We start from the raw sequence: 23,155 nt of genomic DNA, 5'->3' as shown, positions 1-23,155 counted from the left end.
TATAAAAGAAAAATTGAGTCGGATGGTCAAATAGAGACCTATAAGGCAAGACTGGTTGCGAAAGGTTATAGTCAACACGAAAGCATTGACTATTAGAAAATCTTTTCATTCGTGACCATACTGAAATCCATTCAGATGGAGAGAAATCCAACTCAAAACACATATACATTACCTGTCTGTAAACTCCTACTCCTACTCCATATAGGGTAAACTAAGACAAAATGTATGATACTCAACAATACGTAGTAATTGAGTTAGTGTATTTGAATAGTAGGGTTTAAGGAAGTCTATACATATACGCATGCATGCATGCATATGTATGTGTGTGTGTGGGTGCATGCATATGTATGTGAGTGTGTGTGTTTGTGGGTGTAACCAAGTTGCTCATAGAGTTGAGAGGAGAGAAAATGTAGTGCATGATGCAGAAAGGAAGAACGAGTTGCCGGACAATTTTTGTTCCTTTTTTAATATTAAGATGGCTTGACTCGGCCTATTATTTCAAGCAGTCAGCGGTAAACAATTCGATCAAGTTGCATATATCGAATTGGCCCTTGATTGTTCTTCTAAATCTCATGACTATAACAAGTGACGCCTGCATTATAACATGAAGCACATTATAGAAGGCTACAGCTTGCAGGGTCTGGCATAAAGACTCACATAGTGCTACGAACTTGGACCCTGGTACTACATCCCTTAAGACAAGTCTCCAAACGATATAGCATAGACTATATGGAGACATGCAGTCACTTGCATCAATTATCATGGTGGAGGCTCCGTCTATCCATCAACATGTCAAATTACACGGTTAACAACAGCTGAGATACTTCTACCAAAAAAAAAAACAACAGCTGAGATACTCATTTGCCATGTCTATGATTGCAGATGACAATATGTTAAAGTCAAAATGTCCGCTAGAAACAAGTTCATTCCTAGCCTTCCAAATATTCTATAGCATAGCTTGTAATTTGATGATAAGTACCGATGCTGGAGCCCATAGCTTATGTGGAGAATGGAGGAAGAGAAGATGCTTTACTTAGAGGAGGGTGATTTCAGTGGAGGATAGGATATGTGGATGTTATTATTCCTAGAAAGTTTCTGAACCTCCGTTCTGGATCGCTGACGGATTGAAATCCAACCGGATGGCAATTAGTGAATTGATACAGCAAATCAGACTGATTGCACCAAGATAACTTGATACTGTTGAGGTAATTAGACAAACTTGGCTCCTTTCTTGACATGAATTCACATCTTCTACAGGTTGACTTGACATTGTTGAGGAAGACATGGAGAGGGTTGAGCATAAGATTTACGCAAATTGGTCTTGTACCAAGACGAGGTGAAGTAAATAACTGATATCTTGGAGCACAGTCCCACAGACTTCCTTAATAACTATGCAGACAATAAATGTTTGAACTCAAAAGAGGCATATTTTGGCCGTCCATCACGTTAATGTTGAGCATCATGGTGAGCACCTCTGATCCAATGATAAAAAGACTAGGGAGACAGCAGGTCTCCCTGTCCAGGCCCAGTTGAACAGGAGAACCATGCAGCTAGACATCCATCAAACCGTGGAGGAGAGATCACTAACGCATTGAGTTCCAGTTCACCTAAATCTGCAAGAAGCCTATTGTGAGGTGAATCCTTTATCTGAGGTCCGCCCACCTGATTGGACTTGCTTCCATGAATTTAAAGTTTAGAAGTGGATTTGTTCGAAATTGGATCGGTTGGGTCCTGCCAACCAATTTGCACCTCCAATCCTTTGACATAGTATTAATATTATATCCCTTGACACATTTAATATCCATCTTTTGTGTTCTGCATACCTATCCACAGTATACAGAGGTATAATCCCCAAAAGAGAAGATCACTTGCAATAAGACTATTGTCACAGTAACACTACTAATTGAGGCTGAATTGCTACCCAAAGGATTAATTAGTTGGCAGAATTTGAAGAAGCTGGAATTTGAACCAACCACCATTACACTAGCACTTGTTAACACTCAAAATTTTATCTACAGACCTTGTACAATGTGACGATGAGCATTTCAGTTTAACTTTTGCCACATTTTGACTATTCCTTCAGTTGGAATAACGTGAATTTTCAAACCAAACAAAACACTAACAAACAAGCAATTATACTAACTAGAGTAGTAAACTATCAAGTAAATGCAATTCCAAATCTTTTTTGTGGTAAGCCAATTTTAAATCCTTTTCGAAAACAGAGTAGTTTCATCAAAACGATGCAAGCACTACCTATGTGAGACGTTTATGAACCGCCTACCATATTTCGATCACAGAACCTCCTCCAAGTTGAACAGGATGCGGTTCCTAGTTTCCAATCAAACCTCATTCTTATACAGGATGATATAACATGCATGGACACCACACTCCTTTACCTTGGTGGTATTATCTCTCACCTTTTAAAGAGATGTTTGTTGTTTGATCTTGAGTGTTGGCCCACATTTTGGCCCCAACTTAATGTAAGACCTGATTCCATGAGCTCAACCTAGGTGTACCCAGCAGCCTAGTTCCAGCCTAGATAGTGTTGGACAAGGGGTTTGGTAGCTTCAGCCTGCGATTTTCTTTCTTTTTCCTTGGTTTTAAAGAACGTGATATGCATGGATACTTTCTTATCATGCGCCAACGTTTTACTATGCTACGCTTTCTCCTCTGCTCAGCTATATCATATGCTTCCATTTGCTTATTTATTTTTCTATTGAAGAGCTGATCTCCAAACAGTGCGTCCTTGTAGCACGATGATCCCATTCAAACAGTACACTATTTATTTTGTGAATTGTACTCCGTCAACTTTGCTACCACATCTTCACTACCAAAGATCACAGAAAATTTCCCACATAAACTCAGATGATCTAATCGCAAACATCACACCTCAGAATATTCTGCAAGGTAGAATATAAGACCATGCAGCATTTCTCGACAATATGCAAAAGCTTGTTTGACAGACTAAAGTTCGTCATTCAAATGAATTAAGGAAATGTTATGGGATAACAAAGAATTCAATGTTCATCATCAAACTGAACCTGTCATTCAGAACCAATAAGAGGCACTGATTCTTTAACGTTGAAACAGATTAAATCAATAATGGCCGCTAGCCAAACATTGCAATATCAAATGTTTATACAAATGATGTCAACAAAAATCTTAATATATTGAATATGATAAGAATACAGATGCTTGCATTTTATTTCGGTCTCCCAGAAGCTTTATTTTTATAAAGACATTGCAATCTATTTTGCATGTCACACATTTTTTTCCCTATTCAAGGATCTAATGACCAAAGTTACCAAAAAAAGAAAAAAAATCTACCGACACCAAGGCCATTTTGACTTATTGATCCTTTTGTATAGTTTCTGGAGCTCCTTTCTCATTCTGCAACCATGCTTTAGTTGCCTCAAATAAACATCATTTATGGGAAGATACAGGGTCATGCCAAACACCTTGTACACAATGGGACAAAGCAAATATGACTTCAAGATTGCCATTCCAAGAAGAGTGAATAATGCATATAGTTATTTCAGAGGAGCCTGCCTTAATTTCTTGTGAATGAAAATTGTCTCTCTGGAAGATTGTAAAGGACATCTTGTCATATTTGTGCTTTGCTATTTCTATCTCCTACAAACACCGTAAAATTCTCAACCTTGTTTCTGCTATCATAATTTGCAGATGGAGTCCACTCTCAGTTCTAGCCCCTCACCAACTCAAGGTCATACACATATTTACTGACACCTTTCCAGAACATTACATCTCATACTCTTGGAAAAACATCAAAGAAGGAAAAGTCATGAAAGGGTGGACCTGAAAAAGACAATTTAGAAGACAACTGCATCACACTATATATTAAAAGAGAAAAAGAGGAAAAAAGGATGACCAAATGTAAGTCATCATCCATAGCAATTAAGAAAGAACTCAAATTGTACACGCATAATGTCTACAGATATTATTCTCAGTTAAAACTATGATGATTTATCATGCCCATGGAGTTGGGATCATGTCTTGGAGGGTGACTAGTGGGCTATCTAAACAAAAACCGACTTGCAAAGAAGAGTTCCAAGCCAATATTCCAGGACACATGATTAAACTTTTTAAAATTATCAGAACTTAAAACGCATCAAACTAATGTGAATGGTGTGTTAAGTTTGGAGCCAATTTAGAATACTCATTTCCTTCTAGAACCAAGTTTCATCAGCATAAGTAGGCTGTGCACGTGTATACTTCATATGACCTTCGAGCTTCATACTCATCCTATTCAAACATTAGAACAAGTACACGGTGAAAGATCGAGAAGCACACTGAGTCCTAGTGCATATTGTTCTATGCATTGCACGTATGACCAAATAAATTAATTATGATATGCAAGTTATAAGTATCATCTAGAGGTCTCAGGCTTCCTAAACCCAGTCCACATTCTACATGCTTTTGACTTTCCGAAATTTCTCTATCTGGTACTCCAAACTAAGGTTTTACATCCTGACGGAACAGGTGTCTCGGCCATCCCATCCTATTCTTATGAGAAAATGGGATCAAGATGGACTCGGAACTCTGAAACCCATCCACACACAGAGAGAGAGAAGAAGAAAAAGAAAATTAGAAAAAGAAGGAAAGATGAAGAAAAAGACAAAATGAAAGTTAACAAGAACAAAAATGAAAAAAGAAAGGAAGGGAGAAGAAAAAGGAAGGGAGAAGAAAGGAAAGAAATGAAGGTAAAGGAAAAGAAAGAAAAGAAGGAAGAAAGAAAAAAGAAAAAAGAAAAAAGAAAAGAAAAAAGAAAAAAAAGATAGAGGATATCCACCAGGATGCATGACCGAAACTGCTGTCAGGACGGGACGGACGTTCCGTTCCATGGAGAAACTGGGACACCTTTGTCCTGCAAGATTTAAAACCTTAGGAATGACCATATTAAAAGGGGGCATTTGTGAGTTTCAACAAAAATAGTAGGGGCATTTCGATCAAGCCATGATAATTTCATATTAACTCCACTCGATGTTATGGCATGGGAACAAAAATACCATCCCTCAGTGGTATTAGTTTTACCTTCTCTCAAGAAAATAGGACATTTATTTTACCATTTCTCTCATCCTCTTTTTATACCAAACATGGTAATCAGACATGGGATTTATTTTCTCATGTCAAATTACCCCCAACCAAACAAAGCCTAACAAACATTGCATTAAGAAGTTGAGTTCAGAAAGAAACACATATATGTAATGTTTGCATACTTAAATAAAATTCACTAATAATATCTAAAGCTTCAAAATTATTCCCTTAACAAAATTCTCATGACTTAAAATCCGTGTAGTCATTTTAGGAGAATAATCTATATATTGGCTACCCAATAGAGAAAATATGTATCGGAGGGCCTATCACAGGCAACTATTGGAGAAATCTTCTAAGTGGTGTTACATTCAAGAGCAAGACTTGGACTAATGCCCTATGCCAGCCAACACTATTTGCAAAATGGGCACGAACTTGGAACATGCTATACCCGATCAAACCATCTCATGTTTAGATTTTAGGCATAAGCTATTCCATGTCTAATGTGGATTAGGCCTACCCCCATTCTTTATGCACATCATCCTTTTTGATTGTACATTTAAAATTAATTTTATATTATCTATTATATTATGCAAATATTATAGCAGACCATCAAAATATATTATATATGGCATTACTAACATATTATATATGACATTTCTAGCATATTGTATAATAGAGGGTGGGATTTGGCATAACACTAAGGTTTCTCATTGTGACCTAGGTGTAACAGGTTTCAAACATAAAAACAGCCTATCTAGATATCATTAATACAATAAATTACAATATTTCTAACAATCCTATAATATTATTATTTAAAACTAATATAGTACTATAGACTATAGCATTAATATTACAATATACAATATGACTATATAATACATATTTTATGTGGTTGTTAAATAATATAATATACTTAATACTATAATATTATAGTATATGTTTACAATATTATTCTTTAATATTGAACTTGAATTTAAAAATTAACATTGATTATAAATACATGCCATAACTTTGTATTATTAAAATATAAGATAAATTACAAAAACCTCCCTGAGAATAGGCCAAAATTACAGTTACACCTAGTAGTTTCTAAAATCTATAGTTACATTCTTAACATTTTATTCAACCCTACAGTCAAATTCATACCATTAGACTGTCCATTAATGTTAACTTAGACCTAATTGCCACGTCATTATAATTTTTTGAAATGACCAAAATAGCCTCGAATGAAGGATTAAAAAAATGAACTGGGAACCATCCCTTCTATAAAATCCGATCTCCCCTTTAAGATCCCTCTAGCTTCATTATTTTCCTCTCCGACAACAGCCTTCTACTCCAATGTTCTTCGCTCTCTCTTTACCTTGGAAAGAACCGAAGCAAGAGAATAAATTGGTCGAGGTCAAGGCAGAGAGGTAGGAGAGGCCACATCCGCCCTCCTCCAGCACCTGGGGCCCCACCTCTCTTCTACCACCAGTGAGCCTTCATGCATGCTCCTCTTGATCGGATCTACTAGCCATGTGACGGCGAAGTCTCTGCGGTCGTGTTGCTGTGGCTGTTCTCGGTGCGGATGGCCAACACCATGGTGGCAACTCCGACGGTCAAAGGCACAGAGTCCAAATCTGCCGCCCCCAAGGAGGCCTTCGCGGCCCCTCCCAGTAAGCAAAAGGTGATCGCGAGCTATTGGGGTATCGACAACAACAAGCTCATCAAGGAGGATGGTACCGAGTGGAAGTGGTCCTGCTTTAGGGTAAGTAATTAAGCAATTCTTTTTCTTTTTCTTTTTTCTCTTTTTTCTTAGTTATACTTGAATTCTAGAAATTGATATTCATGATTTTTCTTATAAAAAAATAATTGAGTAGTCGTGGGAGACATATAAAGTGGATCTGAGCATCGATCAAAAGAAACAACGTGTTTTGACGCATTGCTAAACAAGATGGCATACTGGACTATCAAGTCTCTACGAGTCCCCACCGACTTCTTCTTCCAAGTTTGTTATAAGCTCTCTCTCTTTTTTAGGAACCTAGATTTCCTCTTTCTCCAATACCTCTCTTCTAGGCTTGGTGGGCCCCCAAGGCTTCGGATCACTGGTGTTGATGTGCCCCAGCCAGGTTTCCGTCCGATGGAGCGGATTGAGGAGATGGAGCGTCGATTAGCTGATTACTGTCAGAGCTTCGATGTTCCCTTCGAATACAACACTATTGCAGCCCAATAGGAGACCATCCGAGTGGAGGATGTCAACATTGATAAAGACAAGGTGCTCCTTGTGAGCTGTCTGTTCCGATTAAGGGATCAGATGGATGAGCCTATGGTGGTGGATAGCCCAAGAAATATTGTCAGGAAGATAAATCTAGAGGTATTCATCAATGGGATCATGAACGGCTCGTACAATGCTCCCTTCTTTGTCACACGCTTTCAGGAAGCATTGTTCCACTTCTCGGCCTTGTTTGATATGCTCGAAATGAATGCACCACGAGAAGATGCTCAGAGGCAGCTGATCAAAAGGGACCTCTTCGAACGGGAGGCTCTTGATGTCATCTCCTGTGAAGGCTTGGAAAGGGTGGAGATGCTCGAGACTTACAAATAGTGGTGGGTGAGGATCCTCTGGGCGGGGTTCGCATAGCTTCCACTGAATCTAGACATCATGAAAAAGTCTAGGGATAAGGTGAAGGCAGGCTGCCACAAGGCTATCATTACACACAAGTTTGTCTAACTTGTCACTAAGTAGTCCCACACCAACACATTGGCCACTATGAAAAGTAAAACTCCATAGTTGGCTGAAACCTCATGAATACCATGACAGCAAATCCTCTCAAGAACTATCTAAGCTTCCACATCATTTCACACAATGACCACCTCTACCAAGAATCGTCGTCTAGCAAAAGTCTGAAATACATTTTGGATTTGGATATGAGCTCCCTCCACTATAGCCTGCGCATGGGCTAAATTCTTGTTTCTATTCGTTGTCTTTCCTCTCATAAAGATCTCCCCAAATATAATCTCACCCTCTCCCTCATTATGCTTGCAATCATTATTCTTGGTTGCCTCACGTGCATCCCTCCGCTCCCCACCTTCCTCCACTTCCCCTTCCCCCACTCTATAAATCCCCCCTCCCTCCCCATTCTCCCCCTCCCACGTGTCTCACCCTCTCCCCTCCAACCTCCACTGTTACCACTATTCCAACTATTCCCACTTAGCTCCCATTTTATTCCCACTATTCCAACTCAATTCCCATCATTCCTACTAGCTCAACATGACTGTCTCCAGGTTTGAGGGCTTTGAGAAGTGCCTAGAGCTCCACTTCTCTGGATATAACCCCTTCGGCCTCCGTCGCCCATCGATTGACAATCTCCAACAGGTGCTCAATGTCGTTCAGTGTAGCATCATCTCCATCGCCGGCAATCATTCTTTCGACGCCTACGTGCTGTCTGAGTCCAGCCTTTTCCTCTATCCGCACAAGATCATCCTCAAGACCTACGGCACCACCCAACCCTCTGCTCCATCCCCTCCCTCCTTCGCTATACCACTGGCCTTGAACTCTTGCCTCCACTCCTGCTGCTACTCCTATGGCAACTTCTTCCCCGCTGCCCAGCCCTTCCCCCACACCATGAGATAGAAAATCATGAAATGGATGACTACATTTTGGATTTCTTCTCATTTCATCCGCCTAGCTGACTCAAGCAATTAGGCCAACTAGCTCCCATAATCTGCCTTTTTCTTATCCCGATGGAAAGCCTGAATTGACAAATATACCATATAAGATGGCGAAAGGAAGCATACTTGCTTCTTTTTCACCAGGATTATTATGAGGTAATTTGATCATTTTATAATTCTGAAATTTTTTCAGTAATGCCATTATATCTCAAGCGTGTAAGTGTAGGTTTTTCAAACTATCAAGAGAAAGTGTAATAAATGCAAACCTCAGGGGGTTTTATAATTTACTCTAAAATATATAATATATAATATGCAATTTTATTCTATATTATTGATACAATATTAAAATATTAACATTGTCATGTGCTAGATTTGAGTACACTCCAATGGATTTGGTCAAGTCTACATTAGACAACACATATCCTACCTGTATCGATGATTTGAGCTGTTGGATGTAATCTATTGTCCCTAAACTGCTTGACACTAAAAATCATATGATTTGAAGACTTCTAGCATATGCATCAAATGATCAAAAAAACATATTATTTAATATTATTTAGATTGTCCAATTTGTTTACTACTTGAAGCATTGGCTAGAAGTCCCCTAAATCACGACTTTTAGTATGTAAGCAATTTAAAGATAGTAGATCATATTTAACAGCTCGGATCATCGATGTCGAACCCACATTGATCGGAGCAAATCTAAATAGAGATCTAGTAGAGTTTAGCCAAGTCGGTTCGTGTTACCATATAATACAGACTATAATACGTCAAGAGTAGTTTTGCCTTTTGCAAAATAGTTTATAAAAATTTTCAACTTATTTCAAAAATTTTGACAATCGAAAAAAATCTAGCATGAACACATGGCATAGCCCTACCACCTTACACAGCTTTCCATATTCCCATTTTCCTTAATGCTACTATGAACAAACACCTTAGAGCTTATGGGACTAAGAATAACACTTTTAGAGCTATGCAATGGCAACTTGGGCCTTTGATCTCTCTTTAGTACTTACTCAAATTTAATGAAGAAAATATTAGGATGATAAGAAATTAAATCCAAACATAGCAAAGATAAGATCTATAGTATTTAAATTATCATTTTTTTATGTGTAGCTCTCCTTATAGCATCCAGAGGGCAGGCATTGGAGCAAAGATAAGGTTGCTCTATTATGAACTAGGTGTCATAAGTTTGAAACACGAGAACAGCCAATCCCCGAGTGGGATTGAGGTTATGTATATCTGACCATGGATGACTAAACTAGACCTACTCAAGACATATTGAATCGGACTAGTTGGGGACTGACATGGTTCAACCTATAATTTCAAGACGATGCCAATTTAGGGTAAAATGCCCTGGTTCGCTTATTAAACAATCTGACCCCACCACTTGAGAACTTTGATAAGTTCCCCCAACTTCCTCTCTCTCTCTCTCTTAGGTTAGGGTTAGGGTTTCCTTGGCCCACCCCCTTCCTCCCTCTCTTTCTTTCTCATTCCATTAGGGTTAGGGTTAGGATTTCCCTCAACCCTCCTTCCTACCTCCCTCCCTCTTCCTCTCTCCTTTTTTCCCTCTTTCCCTTCTCCCAGTACAAACCCATACCATATTGAGCCAGTAGCTCACCGATACGACCACAAATATCAGTTTAGCGAACCTTGAATTTGACACCCCCCCCACCCCTGCGACCTTGTAGTGATGGGAGCTTCATTCACTTGGATGCCCTTTTCTTAACTCTCCATATGGCAACTCACATAAATTTTGCAAACTTTAAATCCTAAAAGAGTGTTATTAGACATACATCTAACTAAAGAACTCTATTCATAATTAAGAAACTACCATGTATTTAACCTAAAGTACAAAGTAGATATCAAACACAAACTAACTTGTACTAAAACAATATCTTCCACCTAAACTATTAAGAATTGAAATTTGAGAAACAGTTGAAACTTGAAACAATATCTATGGACTACGAGAGATCTTACGATGCAAACAACCCCAAGGAATTCACACAACGCCATGCACATGTAATAAAATCCTAGCTTTTACACAAATCTTATTTCTAATGCAATACTAGCAATAAAGATTACTATATTTGTTATCCTATAGCATTATAATTAAGCTTGCACATATAGAAATTAGGACTTAATTAAATATTCGTGCTATGACATTAAAAGGGTATCCTGGGGTTGTTTCACATCATATTATTTTTAAAATAGCTGCTTATGTGACCAGAACCCCTACATCTAAAATTCGTAGTAGTGTAAAACTGTAAATGTTTAACAAAGTGCCTTCAGCCTACTACACATTCTAGGTAACCAAGCTTCCTGACAAGTCCACTTTATCAAAATCAAATTTAAAAAATACTTAAAAAAAATATTGTGTAGTTAAAAGAAATGGTGGGTGGTACTGCAAAAAGATAACATTGTCTAAAGGCCAATATAAATGTGTAGCTGGAATCCAGTTAAACCATTACCATATACTTCAAAGTTCAAACTATGCCTTGGAGAACTCTAGAATGGCTCAGAAGCAATATAACTATAATATAACAAACAGTTACACAAGTAAAGGAAGGAAAACCTGTATAAGATTGACTATGATTTCTTTTGCACACCATTAGGTATCCATTTGGAAGGCATTTTATTGCTTGGGCAATTTGGCTTTCCCTATTTGTAATAAAACTTAATAAAATTTTCAAAGATTTGAATGTTTACATGTAGAACAGCTGATTTTCAACAAGATATCCAACCCTTAATTCAGGTGTCAGGCATTCCTGTTTATTTCTTAAGAAGCACTGCAGGATAGCTGAAATAACTTAAAAATAAATATACTAACCTTCTTGTTCATTAAGAATGTAAAATGGAATATGAGCAATCATCTTTGATCCTCCTTCACTCCAATTGACAATTCCAGGACCATTGACATGCCTTGTTGAGGACCCCAAAACAGACAAGCAGATTGCTGGTTCACTCATTAGTCCCAAATAATCACTAGCACGTCTCCAGACCCTCCTGTCTGAGTTTTGAGAACGAGCCACCTGACAAACAAAATACAAAAGTTCCTCCAATATATTGATTTGCTAGACTAATGATAGGCTTATGAAGCTGCCATTTATAATTCCTAAATAGGTCTAGAATATATACAGACCTTAGCTAATGACACTCGAGCCCTTGGAAGTAGCTCATTGTGGCATGTTGCAAGTTTCGCGATTGCTGTCACCACAAAGCAAAGAAGCCTAGCTTGCGAAGATTTTCTAAAAGCTGCAATATTTGAGTCAACAGCTGACTCCTGGCTCAAGCCCAAACGACTTCCCAGGAGAAGATAAAACAACATTAAAAACAGATCTCCACTTTCAGTTTCAGAAAACTTAATTTTTTGCTACTCTATGGACCAACCTAGAGGAAAGATTCTCATATAAAAGCAATTCTAAGCTCTCAAATAGCTCACGAGCCACATCCTTGTGAGTTATGCCACCAGCTCCATGCTCTCCAATGGCCCAACACAAATGCAATGCCAACTCAGCCTGTACGAGATATTTCTTCCAGAAGGGCTCACATAAAATTTTATGTTACATAACTCAAATATAAAATAGATTTACATACATGAGTCACGAACAGATTTGCAACTAGATAATATACAAATATGCCTATATGTATGATGCATGAAACTATGGGATGCGCTTTGCGTTGTCAAGCATCATTTTAGGTCATATGCCTGAGAGACTAACTTCTAACCAGAGTTTTGAGTTTTTAGTCATATTTAGACAAAAGTTTATGAAACTATAAGGTTCGAGAAATACCATTGCATTTAAAAGACAATTTTGTCTTGAAGCCAAAATCAGAGCTGTGAACTTAAATTTGGGGAATTAACTTTCTCCTCTTGAAGAATTAAAATTTTAAGTATTTTAGTCAAATTCCAGAAAGGGGCACTTTCCTTTTTATATGTAATGCCTTTAAGTTAGTGATGCATATAATAGGTCTGTCAGTCTAGTTGCTTGGCTGTCCTAGGTGGACTGCCTGCTAAGCCACATCTTAACCCACCTGCTCTGTCAGCCAACCAACCTGATCCACATACTTAGAGGAACCGACATAGTGGGCCCCACCTTCTAAACCGCCTTCCAACTCTATAACTTGATAGGAGGCAACTTAGGGAGGGGGAAAGGAATGGATGGGCTTTCTAGAGAGGTGGAGGAAGAAGAAGAAGAAGTAGATGATTATGAAGCTTGGATATGATATGTGTTTCATTGTCCTCATTAGTTAAGTAACTTTCTCAATGGCTTTTGATTTAGATTTTTCTCAGATTAGTGTTCCTTTCAAATCTCTTAGTTGATTTTAAGCTCATTCATGATTTTGAAATACTTAGATGCATTGCTCTTTCCAAAATAACATGATTTTCCTTGTAACCTCCTCCATGCTTTTATTGAAGTTCTGATTTGATTAATATCTGTGAATCCCATAATCAGTATTAAGCTGAATGGTTTTGAAATTCTTTGAAACCCTGGAGTCTAAGTATGATTTGCATCTGAATTTTGAGATAAATCAGTTCATCAAATCCTTCCAGATCAAATATTATTTTGATACCTTGGGCCACTAGCCACATTGTAAACCTAGGGTTTTCTTGAATTTTTGACACTATAATTGATTTAGTTTCTAAAGCTGTATTCTGTTTTGATGACTTTGAAATTGTTCATGGACCTATGCTACCTTAAAATCATGTTCTAGTTTCTATACGAAATTATGAAAAATTTATGAATCCTCAATCAATATGTTAGACTCATGATTGACTTTAGATTCGCTTCTCACTAGAAATTCTCTTACATGTGTTTATTTCTGGAGCATCTAATAAACATTCCATCCAATATTTTTTTAGCATTTTCAAATATAAAATAAGTGTTAATCGAAGAACATGAGAGGCCTTACTTGACTTTCTTTGAAGAACCTCTACCTGGATGGTACTTAAGGTCTCATTTGGATTACCAATAAGAATTTATAAAGATCCTAAGCCAGGTGGTACATGAATGGTCTCACTTGAATTATTGATAAGGAATGTCTAGTGAGGTGGCATAAGTGGACCCTCGGCCAAGTGGTATGAGTGAACTCTGATGATATGAATGGCCTCATTTGCACTAGCAACAAGGATATTGAATGGCCTCGAGGATATAACTTGACAAGATAATGTGAAACTACATAAGATATTAAAATTTGAAGAAAATGTGTTGTTTTGTTTCCCTATTTGTGGATTTTAATTTCTGGAATTTACATTTTCGAAGTGATTCATTGAACCTTCACCTGAACTTTTGGAGAATATAAGACTGGTGATCTAGTATAAATTATCTGAACTCTTCTTGATAATCATATGCTTTGGCTCTCTCAATGCAATTGTGTTTCCTTATTGAAACTTCTGATTTTACATTATTTCAGTGAGCCGACACTTGGACTTTTAGTGACAGTTTGATCTGCTTTATGATTAGGAGTCATGTTTTTCAATGAAAACTTAAATTCTTGACCATTATAGAAGTTTCCTTGCTGAGCTTTGTAGCTCACTTTTGTCTCTTATACAATTTTTTTAGAATGATTAGTGAGAGCCTTAGTTGACCTATTTAAGGTGGACTTGATATTTGAAGTTAATATTTGAATATAGTGATTATGGAAGCGACACCGAAACATAGTTTTCATGTTTTGTTGATATCATTGAAGGTATGATATTGTGTATTAGAGGATCTATTCAAGTTGTAAAGTGAATTTTGTCTTAAATGTTCTGACTTATAATTTTAGTTATATATTGTTGGATGTCATGGTTCCTCCATTTGAGGATTTTAACTTTAATGAAGTTTTGATTGATTATAATGGTCACATCTTAGGAAATTTTGGGTCATCACAATTTGTGCATGGAATTTTAGACCTACACCTAATCCTCATTTAGAACTAACACTTATACTTCCATATCAATAAATGAAGTTAGCTGCACAAGTCCCCCCACCTCTCCCCCACCTCATTGTTAGGACCGCCGTGCACCTGCGTGAACCTGAGGAGACCTGCGACAATACCCTCTGCAAGAGTCCATGATGATCCGGACTCTTTAGGGACAGCAAACACTATGCCCTAGATCGTTGCGCACCAAGAACTCAGCAGCAGCGATCTAGTTCGTATCTCCCCCGCTTCCAAGGACCTGAGACGCATCTCCAGATCTGATCTTCTACTCCCAAGGCCCTAAGAACTAGGACTAGGGATGTGATACCTTGGGGCTATCAAATCTGGATAGAAACCATTGTTAAGGAGTCCTTATTAGACTAGGACTCCATGACAGCCTTACTCCTGCGCAGCCTTTATCTTGTGCGGCTCATCTCCACCTATCCTGATCTTTTGGGCGATCAATCAAGACATTAAAGTCTCCAGATCAAGCCCTCCTTACTGTTTTAACCAGCACACAAACCGAGATCCAGGTGGTGAGGGAGTAGCTGTTGCACAGAGACTCCCGACACACCAAAACAACAACCTGCCCGCACGATCTCCCTTCTCCACATTGTGGCACGCCTCTTCCTGGTTTCTCTCAATGAGAAACTGCTCTAACGCGTATGAGACAACTCTCCACGCCCTTCTCTAGAGGCATGGGGCTTTGGGCCACCTAGATCCTGCTAGGAGAGAGTCCCAAGCAAGTTGGACTCTCTCCTAGCGCTAGTCTTCTTATACCGCGCACCATCTTTCCGAGGGGGGCACGCATGAAGCCTTCCTTACTGCTCCTTGGGCGAAATGCGAAACCAGAGAGAGGGAGAGATTAGGGAGAAAAGCTTCCTTTGATTCTCATCATTTAGAATTTACAATACACAAATATATATACCTATTACATGGACTAATGCCCTAGCCCAAAAACTCCTTAGGCTAATCCAATCTGAATGCACTCATCCAAACCCATGTACACCCATGGTCTGATCATGCACTCAACCCCATGGACCCAAATCTGGTCCAAACTTGGATTAGCCCCCATGAGACCCACAAACCAAGGCCTCATGACCATGGAGGGCTGAACCTCCACCCTAGGACCAAACCAGTCCTAGCCCTTGGACCCAAACCAGTCCTAGAATCCTGGAGCCAAGCCCATGGCTCCTCTCCTGGTCTCCTAAGACTTGAGAGCACCACACATGCACCAATAATCTCCACCTTGGTACCCCCAAGCTTTGAAAAACCTCCGCACGATCCGTCTGCACGATCCTGGTGCTGCTGCGCGCCCTGACAGCTCCCTATGCAAACCTCCATCGTCGATGCCAAACCCTTCAGCCCTGGAGCTCCCCTAGAGGCCTCTAAGACGACCGCCTCCACCTGGACTAAAGTTCCTTGCTTGTAGCCGATCACCCTCCTGTGATTTGTCGGTGTCTTTCTCTTCACACCTGCACCAACTGTTGCTTCAACTTCTCTTAGAAGGACTACAGCTCAAACCCTATCTGGGCTCAGATCCACCTATCTCATCCCGAGGCTCGCCTCAGCCTTCTCATAGGTATCCAGGTCCTCTCTTACTACAAACGAACCATCTGACACGATCTCTCCAGAGCCACGGCTCTCCGGTGTTCACACATCCCGCATAGAACCATGCTGTATATCATCACCGCTAGTGCTGGAATCTGGCTCCTATCCCTGCACCCCTCGGCTCGAAACCTCTGGAGGTACCTCTGACCGGTGCTCCACCTAAAGAACAGACTCCTGATGCCCCTGCAGAAGACAAAATTTGATCCGAGATCAGCTGCCCAACGCTACCTTGCTGGACCTCCTGCTGAACCTCCACCATCACAATTGCCGTTTCGGACCTTCCATACTCCACGGACCCCTACAAAACTACCAGAGGACCTCCTCTGAACCAACTGTGACACTGTGGATCAACCATCTCCATCATCCCAAGGCTCCATAAATCTATACTTTGATCGAACCGCAGAATGCACCCCCACTACTTTCCCGCCTTCTTGCATCTGACTATATAGTCGCTTCTTCAGCTCCACCTCAACCATTACCCCTTGAAAATCTCTCCTCAAGCATGCCAAACCTGCCAATCATTCTTCATCCACCAAACAGCCCCTAACACATGAGCATGCCCTCCGAACCAGCGAACTCCATCGTCTGTCGTCATACACCCCGATCTTTCCTCCAAGATCGCATCCAACCAAAGTTAGACCAGCAAAACATGCACCAAAACCTTCCACCCTAAAAAACTTTCCATCAAGCCTCTCAACCTCCACCTTCAACCCGCTGCTCCTGGTTGGCCAAACCAAAACAATAACAAATGTAGATCCGAGACATACCGTAGAAAAGGTGTGCAGATTTTAGCTTTAACCCGTATGATGTCTCCTTCGCTTCCACACTCTATCATGCACTAATACCAATTGTTAGGACCACCGTGCACCTGCATGGATCTGAGGAGACCTATGACAAAACCCTCTGCAAGAGTCCATGGCAATCCGGACTCTTTAGGGACAGCAAACACCATGCCCTAGATCGCTATGTACCAAAAACTCTACAGCAGCGACCTAGTTCGCATCTCCCTTGCTTCCAGAGATGTGGGGCGACCTCCAGATCTGATCTTCCACTCCCAAGACCCTAAGAACCAGGACTAAGGATGTGATATCTTGGGACTATCAGATCTGGAAAGAAACCATTGATGAGGAGTCCTTATTGGAATAGGACTCCATGACAGCCTTTCTCCTCCTGCGCAACCTTTATCTTGTGCGGCTCATCTCCTCCTATCCTGATCTTTTGGACGATCAATCAAGACATTAAGTTCTCTATATCAAGCCCTCCCTACTGTTTTAACCAGCACACAAATCGAGATCCAGATGGTGAGAGAGTCCCTGTGCAACAGGGACTTCCAACGCACCAAAACAGTAACTTGCTCGCACGATCTCCCTTCTCCACATTGTGGCACGTCTCTTCCTGATTTCTCTCCATAAGAAACCCCTCTACCGCGCATGGAACAACTCTCCACGCCCTTCTATAGAGGCGTGGGGCTCTGGGCAACCTAGATCCCGCTAGGAGAGAGTCCCAGGCAAATTGGACTCTCTCCTAGTGCTAGCGCTAGTCTTCTCATGCCACGCCCCCTTTCCAAGAGGATGCACGTGAAGCCTTCCTTGCTGCTCCTTAGGTGGCGTGCAAAACCAGAGAGAGAAAAAGGAGAGGTTAGGGAGAAAAGCTTCCTTTGATTCTCATCCTTTAGGATTTACAGTATACAAGTATATATACCGATTACATGGACCAAAGCTCTAGCCCAAAAATTTTCTAGACTAATCCAATCCGAATGCACTCACCCAAACCCATGTACACCCATGATTTGATCATGCACTCAACCCCATAGACCCAAACCCGGTCCAAACTTGGATTAGCCCCTATGAGACCCACAAATCAAGGCCTCATGACCCCTCCACCCTAGGACCAAACCGGTTCTAGCCCTTGGACCCAAACCAGTCCTAGAATCCTAGAGCCGAGCCCATAGTTCCTCTCCTGGTCTCTCAATGCTTGGGAGCACCACACATGCGCCAATGTCTTGTCTGGTATAATCTCACAGAGCCAACATACACCCACCATTTGGCTGGTGCATATGGATCTAACATAATTCCAGTATTACTAACCATGAAAACCACTGATATGGTGAAAGCAATTTTCATTTGAGTATACCCAAGACTAATAATACACAAAAGTTAGATCTGGTTAAATAGGTAAGGACACAAAATAGGCTAACTGTATGCCATCAACCATAAAAATGACAAATGTTCATGATCATTTTTCAACACCTTCAGATAATATATGAAGGAATAAAAATATAGTGAGGGAGCAAAGTATTGGAGTTAATTGCTTCTATATCTACCAGACACACTACCTCAGAGAAAACATTAGTATATTTTTTTAAAAACACATCATCATATATTTTAGAAAAATCAAGGACAAACCTCACACAGCATCTTGAACCTACCAAAAAATTGCCTGCAGATTATTTATGTTAAAATCTAGACAAATAGGACTTATAAGCTCAGCACAAAACTGCAGGATTAATATTCTCACTCCTCATGATCTTGGAACATAATAAATAGCAAAACAAAACCAGAGAGGAAGAAACTAAGATATTAATCTTACATTATAAGCTCCAATATCTTTTAAATAAAGGAACATAAAGGACATACATGGACAGAGGGGATGTTCTTACCTTTGCAGGACTGTCATACGCTTCCCCGAGTCTGTCTGTGATAGGCTTCTGCAATTGCATTTCCAGTTGATCAGGAAAATATATTGCCCAATCTTACAATCAATAACACTCCAAACGTAAAAAAGAAAAAAGCCCATCTATTGTTTTCTTCTATTTTTTAGTCACACTATTAAAACAAATCTTACACTAGGGGTTTTTCCAAATCATGCTTTGGTAGGGGTTACCTCACTAATATAAACTTCAACTTGAAACTATGATCACTCTCATTTAAGTTTACCATGACAAAATTATGGTATTTTGAAGTGGTTATCTTTGATGATTATAATTACAAAAGTTTCTCATATTTTAAGCTCTTAGTCAGATACTACATTGAGGACACATTTGGGCAGTTACAATATTTATACCATGGATAGGAATTTACGGATTTAGATTTTCATCTTTGTAGTAAATGACCAGCTATCCAATGGGTGGAAAATCCTATAGACACCTAAATCCTATCTATCATGTGGGCATAGAGGAGAAATAAATCTACAAATTTCAAATAAAAAGGACATCATAGTGCACGAGGCTCCTGCCATTGCAGAGCCTGGGAACGGTCAGATGCATGCAGCCTTACCCCTATATGTGGAGAGTTGTCTCCATGTTTTGAACCCGTGACACCCAGGTCACAATAAAGCAACTTTACTGTTGTGCCAAGGCCCTCAAATCCATGAGCTTCAAAATTAAACTTATTTGCCCAAAAAAAAAAAGACCAAATGTACTTCACTCTTTAAAAGAGGACCAATATGAAAATCATCATCCCGTCTATTTTCTACTCAACCAAATGAGAACAAAACAACATATCAGTGATGGGAAAAAGTCATGTTAGTGGACACAAAGGATTTATTCATAATTAAATCAGATCAGGAAGAATATATAATAGAAAATATGGTTCAGATGTGGCTTGGGTATTGGAGGCATTTCTGCAGCACTTCCTTTGAACTAGATTGAGCCCCTTGTGCACCAAGATTGATATACTACTATACTCATGGGATACATCCATAATCTGCCATGGATCAGCCTTCCGTGTATGAATAAAGGTCGGTAATGCTTCGAATAGACAGCATGTAATTGCCTGTATGCCCCTTTAAAACATATAATATTGAAGAACAAAAAGAGTAGAGGTTCTTTGTTCTGGATTTTTTTTCTCATACAGGATACTCTAGCAAAGAAAGGTGAATTAAAGACTACTTTGTGACAGAGGGAGGTTCTTTATATATATGAAATGTATAACAGTAGCATTTATACAAAACCTAAAAATGACTACTTGAGGAAATACAAAATAAAAGATTAAAAAGGTAAAACATGAAATATGGCGTTTGATATGAAGTATTACTTCATTAGCAAAACCAATGACTTCAGCCACAGAAAATCACACCCATAACCCACTTCCATCACTGTTTGCATGTCTAGCAATTTCAAAGTTACATATGTTTAGCAAGAAGAGATCTGGAATCTTCAAAACATTCACAGCTAAATTCATGTATATCAATTAAAATGCCAAAAAAAATATCTATGAAAGAGTAGGAAAAGCTTAAAATAATGGCTCATAATCAGCTCTAGGTTTTTCCTTTCAGCCTCTAACAGCTATCTCCTTACTCAATACTCCAAAATCTGTATCTTAAGCTAAGACAAGACTATCCAATGTGACGTCTCTGTAAAACCCTTTTTTTACAAGGACATCAGACAACCACCCTGCTACCTAAACTTCAACAACTGAACTACAATAATCTAAGTTCTAACTATTCTAATCCAGTAGTTATTAAAAAGCTTATCACTTAAAAAATTTTAGGTTCACAAACTCTAGCTTAGACAACCACGTCCAGGTACACTATCACAACAACCAATGTGCACTGTTCTATTGAACCATACCCCAAAAACCACATTAAAATCCGACAAAACACATAGTGACTTGAATAGTTATCTCTACTAATGACATTCAAAAATCATTGGAAAAAAAAGTAAAGCAGCATGACACATAAATTACCATACTCCACAGCCTTCTTATTCATCCTACCACTGCTATCATGCTGCTTCCCACCATTCTCGCTCAATCAATACCAAGGTGGATGCCTTGACAAGATCTAAGCTATGAGAAATTCTTTGTACACTGCACTCGGTGTAGGAAAAATGCACCACCCCACCTGATTGAGCCACGGAGCCACCACTTTCCAATCTGCATTTAATGCCTGTAATTCTGCTTTGTCGTTTGAAATTTTGAATGATGAAAATGCCCCCATTTTCTGAAAAAATTATGACATTCTGTGGCCATATTATGACATTCTGCGGTCAAATTATAACTACCTACATAGGATGTCATAATTTTTCTTCCAAAATTTATAAAGAAGGAACGGCTATTTCGTCATTGAAATTTTATGAAATTTTTAAATGATGAAAATACCCCTCATGACATCCTACGACCAAATTATGACATTCTGTGTAAAAAATCTGTCATAATATGACCACAGGATGTCATAATTTTTTTAAAAAATGAGAGATTTTTGTCATTCAAAATTTCAAACGAAAAAGCAGAACTGTAGACATTAAATGCATGTTGGAAAGCGGTGGCTACGTAGCCCAATAAAGTGGGGCAGTGCATTTTTTGTACACCGAGTGCACTGTACAAAGAATTTCCATCTAAGCTATAGAAACATGGAAAGTTCCATCTCAGATGCAGAGGGGATGGTCTTCAGGGTGATATTGCAGATAATGTCTGCTATCTTTCAGCTGGGGCAGACAAGGACAAGAAGCAAAGGGGAGATAGGCACCATCCCGATGAATGCAGGACAGAAAAAGTATGCCTAGGACTTTTCTTTTTATACTGTCAGATCTGCACTATTCTGCAGGCATTTTACTCCACACATGCAACTTCCAAACAGTCAATCTTCACCAAGGATTTTTAGATTAAGAAAATCCAATGGGATTTGAGTGAATCCCATCCCTTCAAAAGATACCCTTAGTTTACACAATGAAGAAGATACCAAAAGTTGTTATATAAAGTGGATCTAAAATTAAAATAAAATCCTCAACATGAATAAAATTCAGTGCCAAACATATATAGCCATAATTAATGGTCGCAATCTTGCAAGAATTTGCAAAGCTAACCTCAATTTATTGTATAAAAACTAGTAAATGATGTACCTTCAACAGTGCAATAAAATCAGGTGACTGTTGAAATGCAGCTAGCATAAAATCTGAAAGCCTCTTTCGAACCTACAAAGCATAAATTAACAGATAAGAGAGAGCTTAATGTATTTTGACTATTTTCTTAAAAATTGACCTACTTTGAAACTATTAAACATATGTTCCTGATTTCACAGTCATCAAAAAGCCAAGGAGTGGTTTGAAGGCCTTTTTACCAGAATCAGCATAATGGAAAAGCGTGGGGAAGCTTAAAACAATTTTAAAAACAGATGGGGCAGTCTGGGTTGAAGAGTTTGCCTATCAAGGTTTGGGGTTGCTGACACATCTAAAATATTTCTACAGTCAAGGTCTACCATACCGACTCATACCGTCCTATACCAATCATACCGCACTTAATGGTAAGGTACCTGTCAAGTACCAGCTATCAAGGTTCAGTTTGGTATATGAGACAAAACAGTCTGTAACAGTCCAAACCGAGCGGAATCACTCCATACCACCGGTACCTACCTATACCACCCTGTTTCATGGCTGGGAGTGATTTTAAAAAAAAAAAAATGTTAGAAGCCTGCCTTCGTATGAGGTGCGTACCATAGCATACAGCACCAACGCACCACATCTAAACGGTAATGTACCATACAGTTCTAGGTACAGGTTTTGTGGACCTTCAATCATGGGTTTGCCATCCAGTATTTGATACCTAACCACATTATAGGAATACAAAGGGAATTTCAATGAATAACCAAATCTATAAATAAATCTAAGCAGGAAATATTTTCAGACCATAATGATGTGGCAACTAGACATACGTTTGGTCTAGTATCAACAATCAAGATACTATAAAAATATAACAAAAACATAGAATATACATCTAATTAAATTCTGAATGCTGTTTAACTATTTCATAGTTTAAAATCAGCTGCTTTTTTTAAGACTGAAAATCAATTAGATATTAATTCACCTCATCAGCCAAACAACTTTTGAACTCCATAAATTCCATATATATATCGATACATCCATCCATCCATCGATATATATATATATATATATATATATATATATATATAAGAATACAACTTAATTAATGATCAGAAT

The 23,155-nt window shown here is 39.0% G+C and overlaps 1 protein-coding gene and 1 pseudogene across 5 annotated transcripts in view; one reads left to right on the top strand and one right to left on the bottom strand.

Moving 5' to 3' along the window:
- Nucleotides 1-3,091: 3,091 nt before the first annotated feature.
- The window catches only part of LOC105034796 (uncharacterized), a 110,233-nt gene continuing 90,169 nt past the window's right edge, over nucleotides 3,092-23,155 (bottom strand). For 2 of the 5 annotated variants that reach the window (XM_019847100.3, XM_073257948.1), the window contains 6 exons: nucleotides 22,061-22,132; nucleotides 18,881-18,928; nucleotides 12,097-12,239; nucleotides 11,849-12,008; nucleotides 11,537-11,738; nucleotides 3,092-3,816 (listed from right to left, as the gene is read on the bottom strand). In XM_019847100.3, coding sequence (XP_019702659.1) covers nucleotides 3,767-3,816; nucleotides 11,537-11,738; nucleotides 11,849-12,008; nucleotides 12,097-12,239; nucleotides 18,881-18,928; nucleotides 22,061-22,132 — 675 coding nt within the window. In that variant the 3' untranslated portion in view covers nucleotides 3,092-3,766. The remainder of the gene's footprint in view (nucleotides 3,817-11,536; nucleotides 11,739-11,848; nucleotides 12,009-12,096; nucleotides 12,240-18,880; nucleotides 18,929-22,060; nucleotides 22,133-23,155) is intronic. The other 3 variants (XR_012141539.1, XM_010910085.4, XM_073257947.1) reach the window with 3 other exon arrangements.
- On the top strand, nucleotides 6,783-8,668 carry LOC140857750 (scarecrow-like protein 9; annotated as a pseudogene).

This window comes from Elaeis guineensis, chromosome 5, assembly GCF_000442705.2.
Source record: "Elaeis guineensis isolate ETL-2024a chromosome 5, EG11, whole genome shotgun sequence".
NCBI classification, from domain to species: Eukaryota; Viridiplantae; Streptophyta; class Magnoliopsida; order Arecales; family Arecaceae; genus Elaeis; species Elaeis guineensis.
This window is presented reverse-complemented; position numbering and strand designations above follow the sequence as displayed.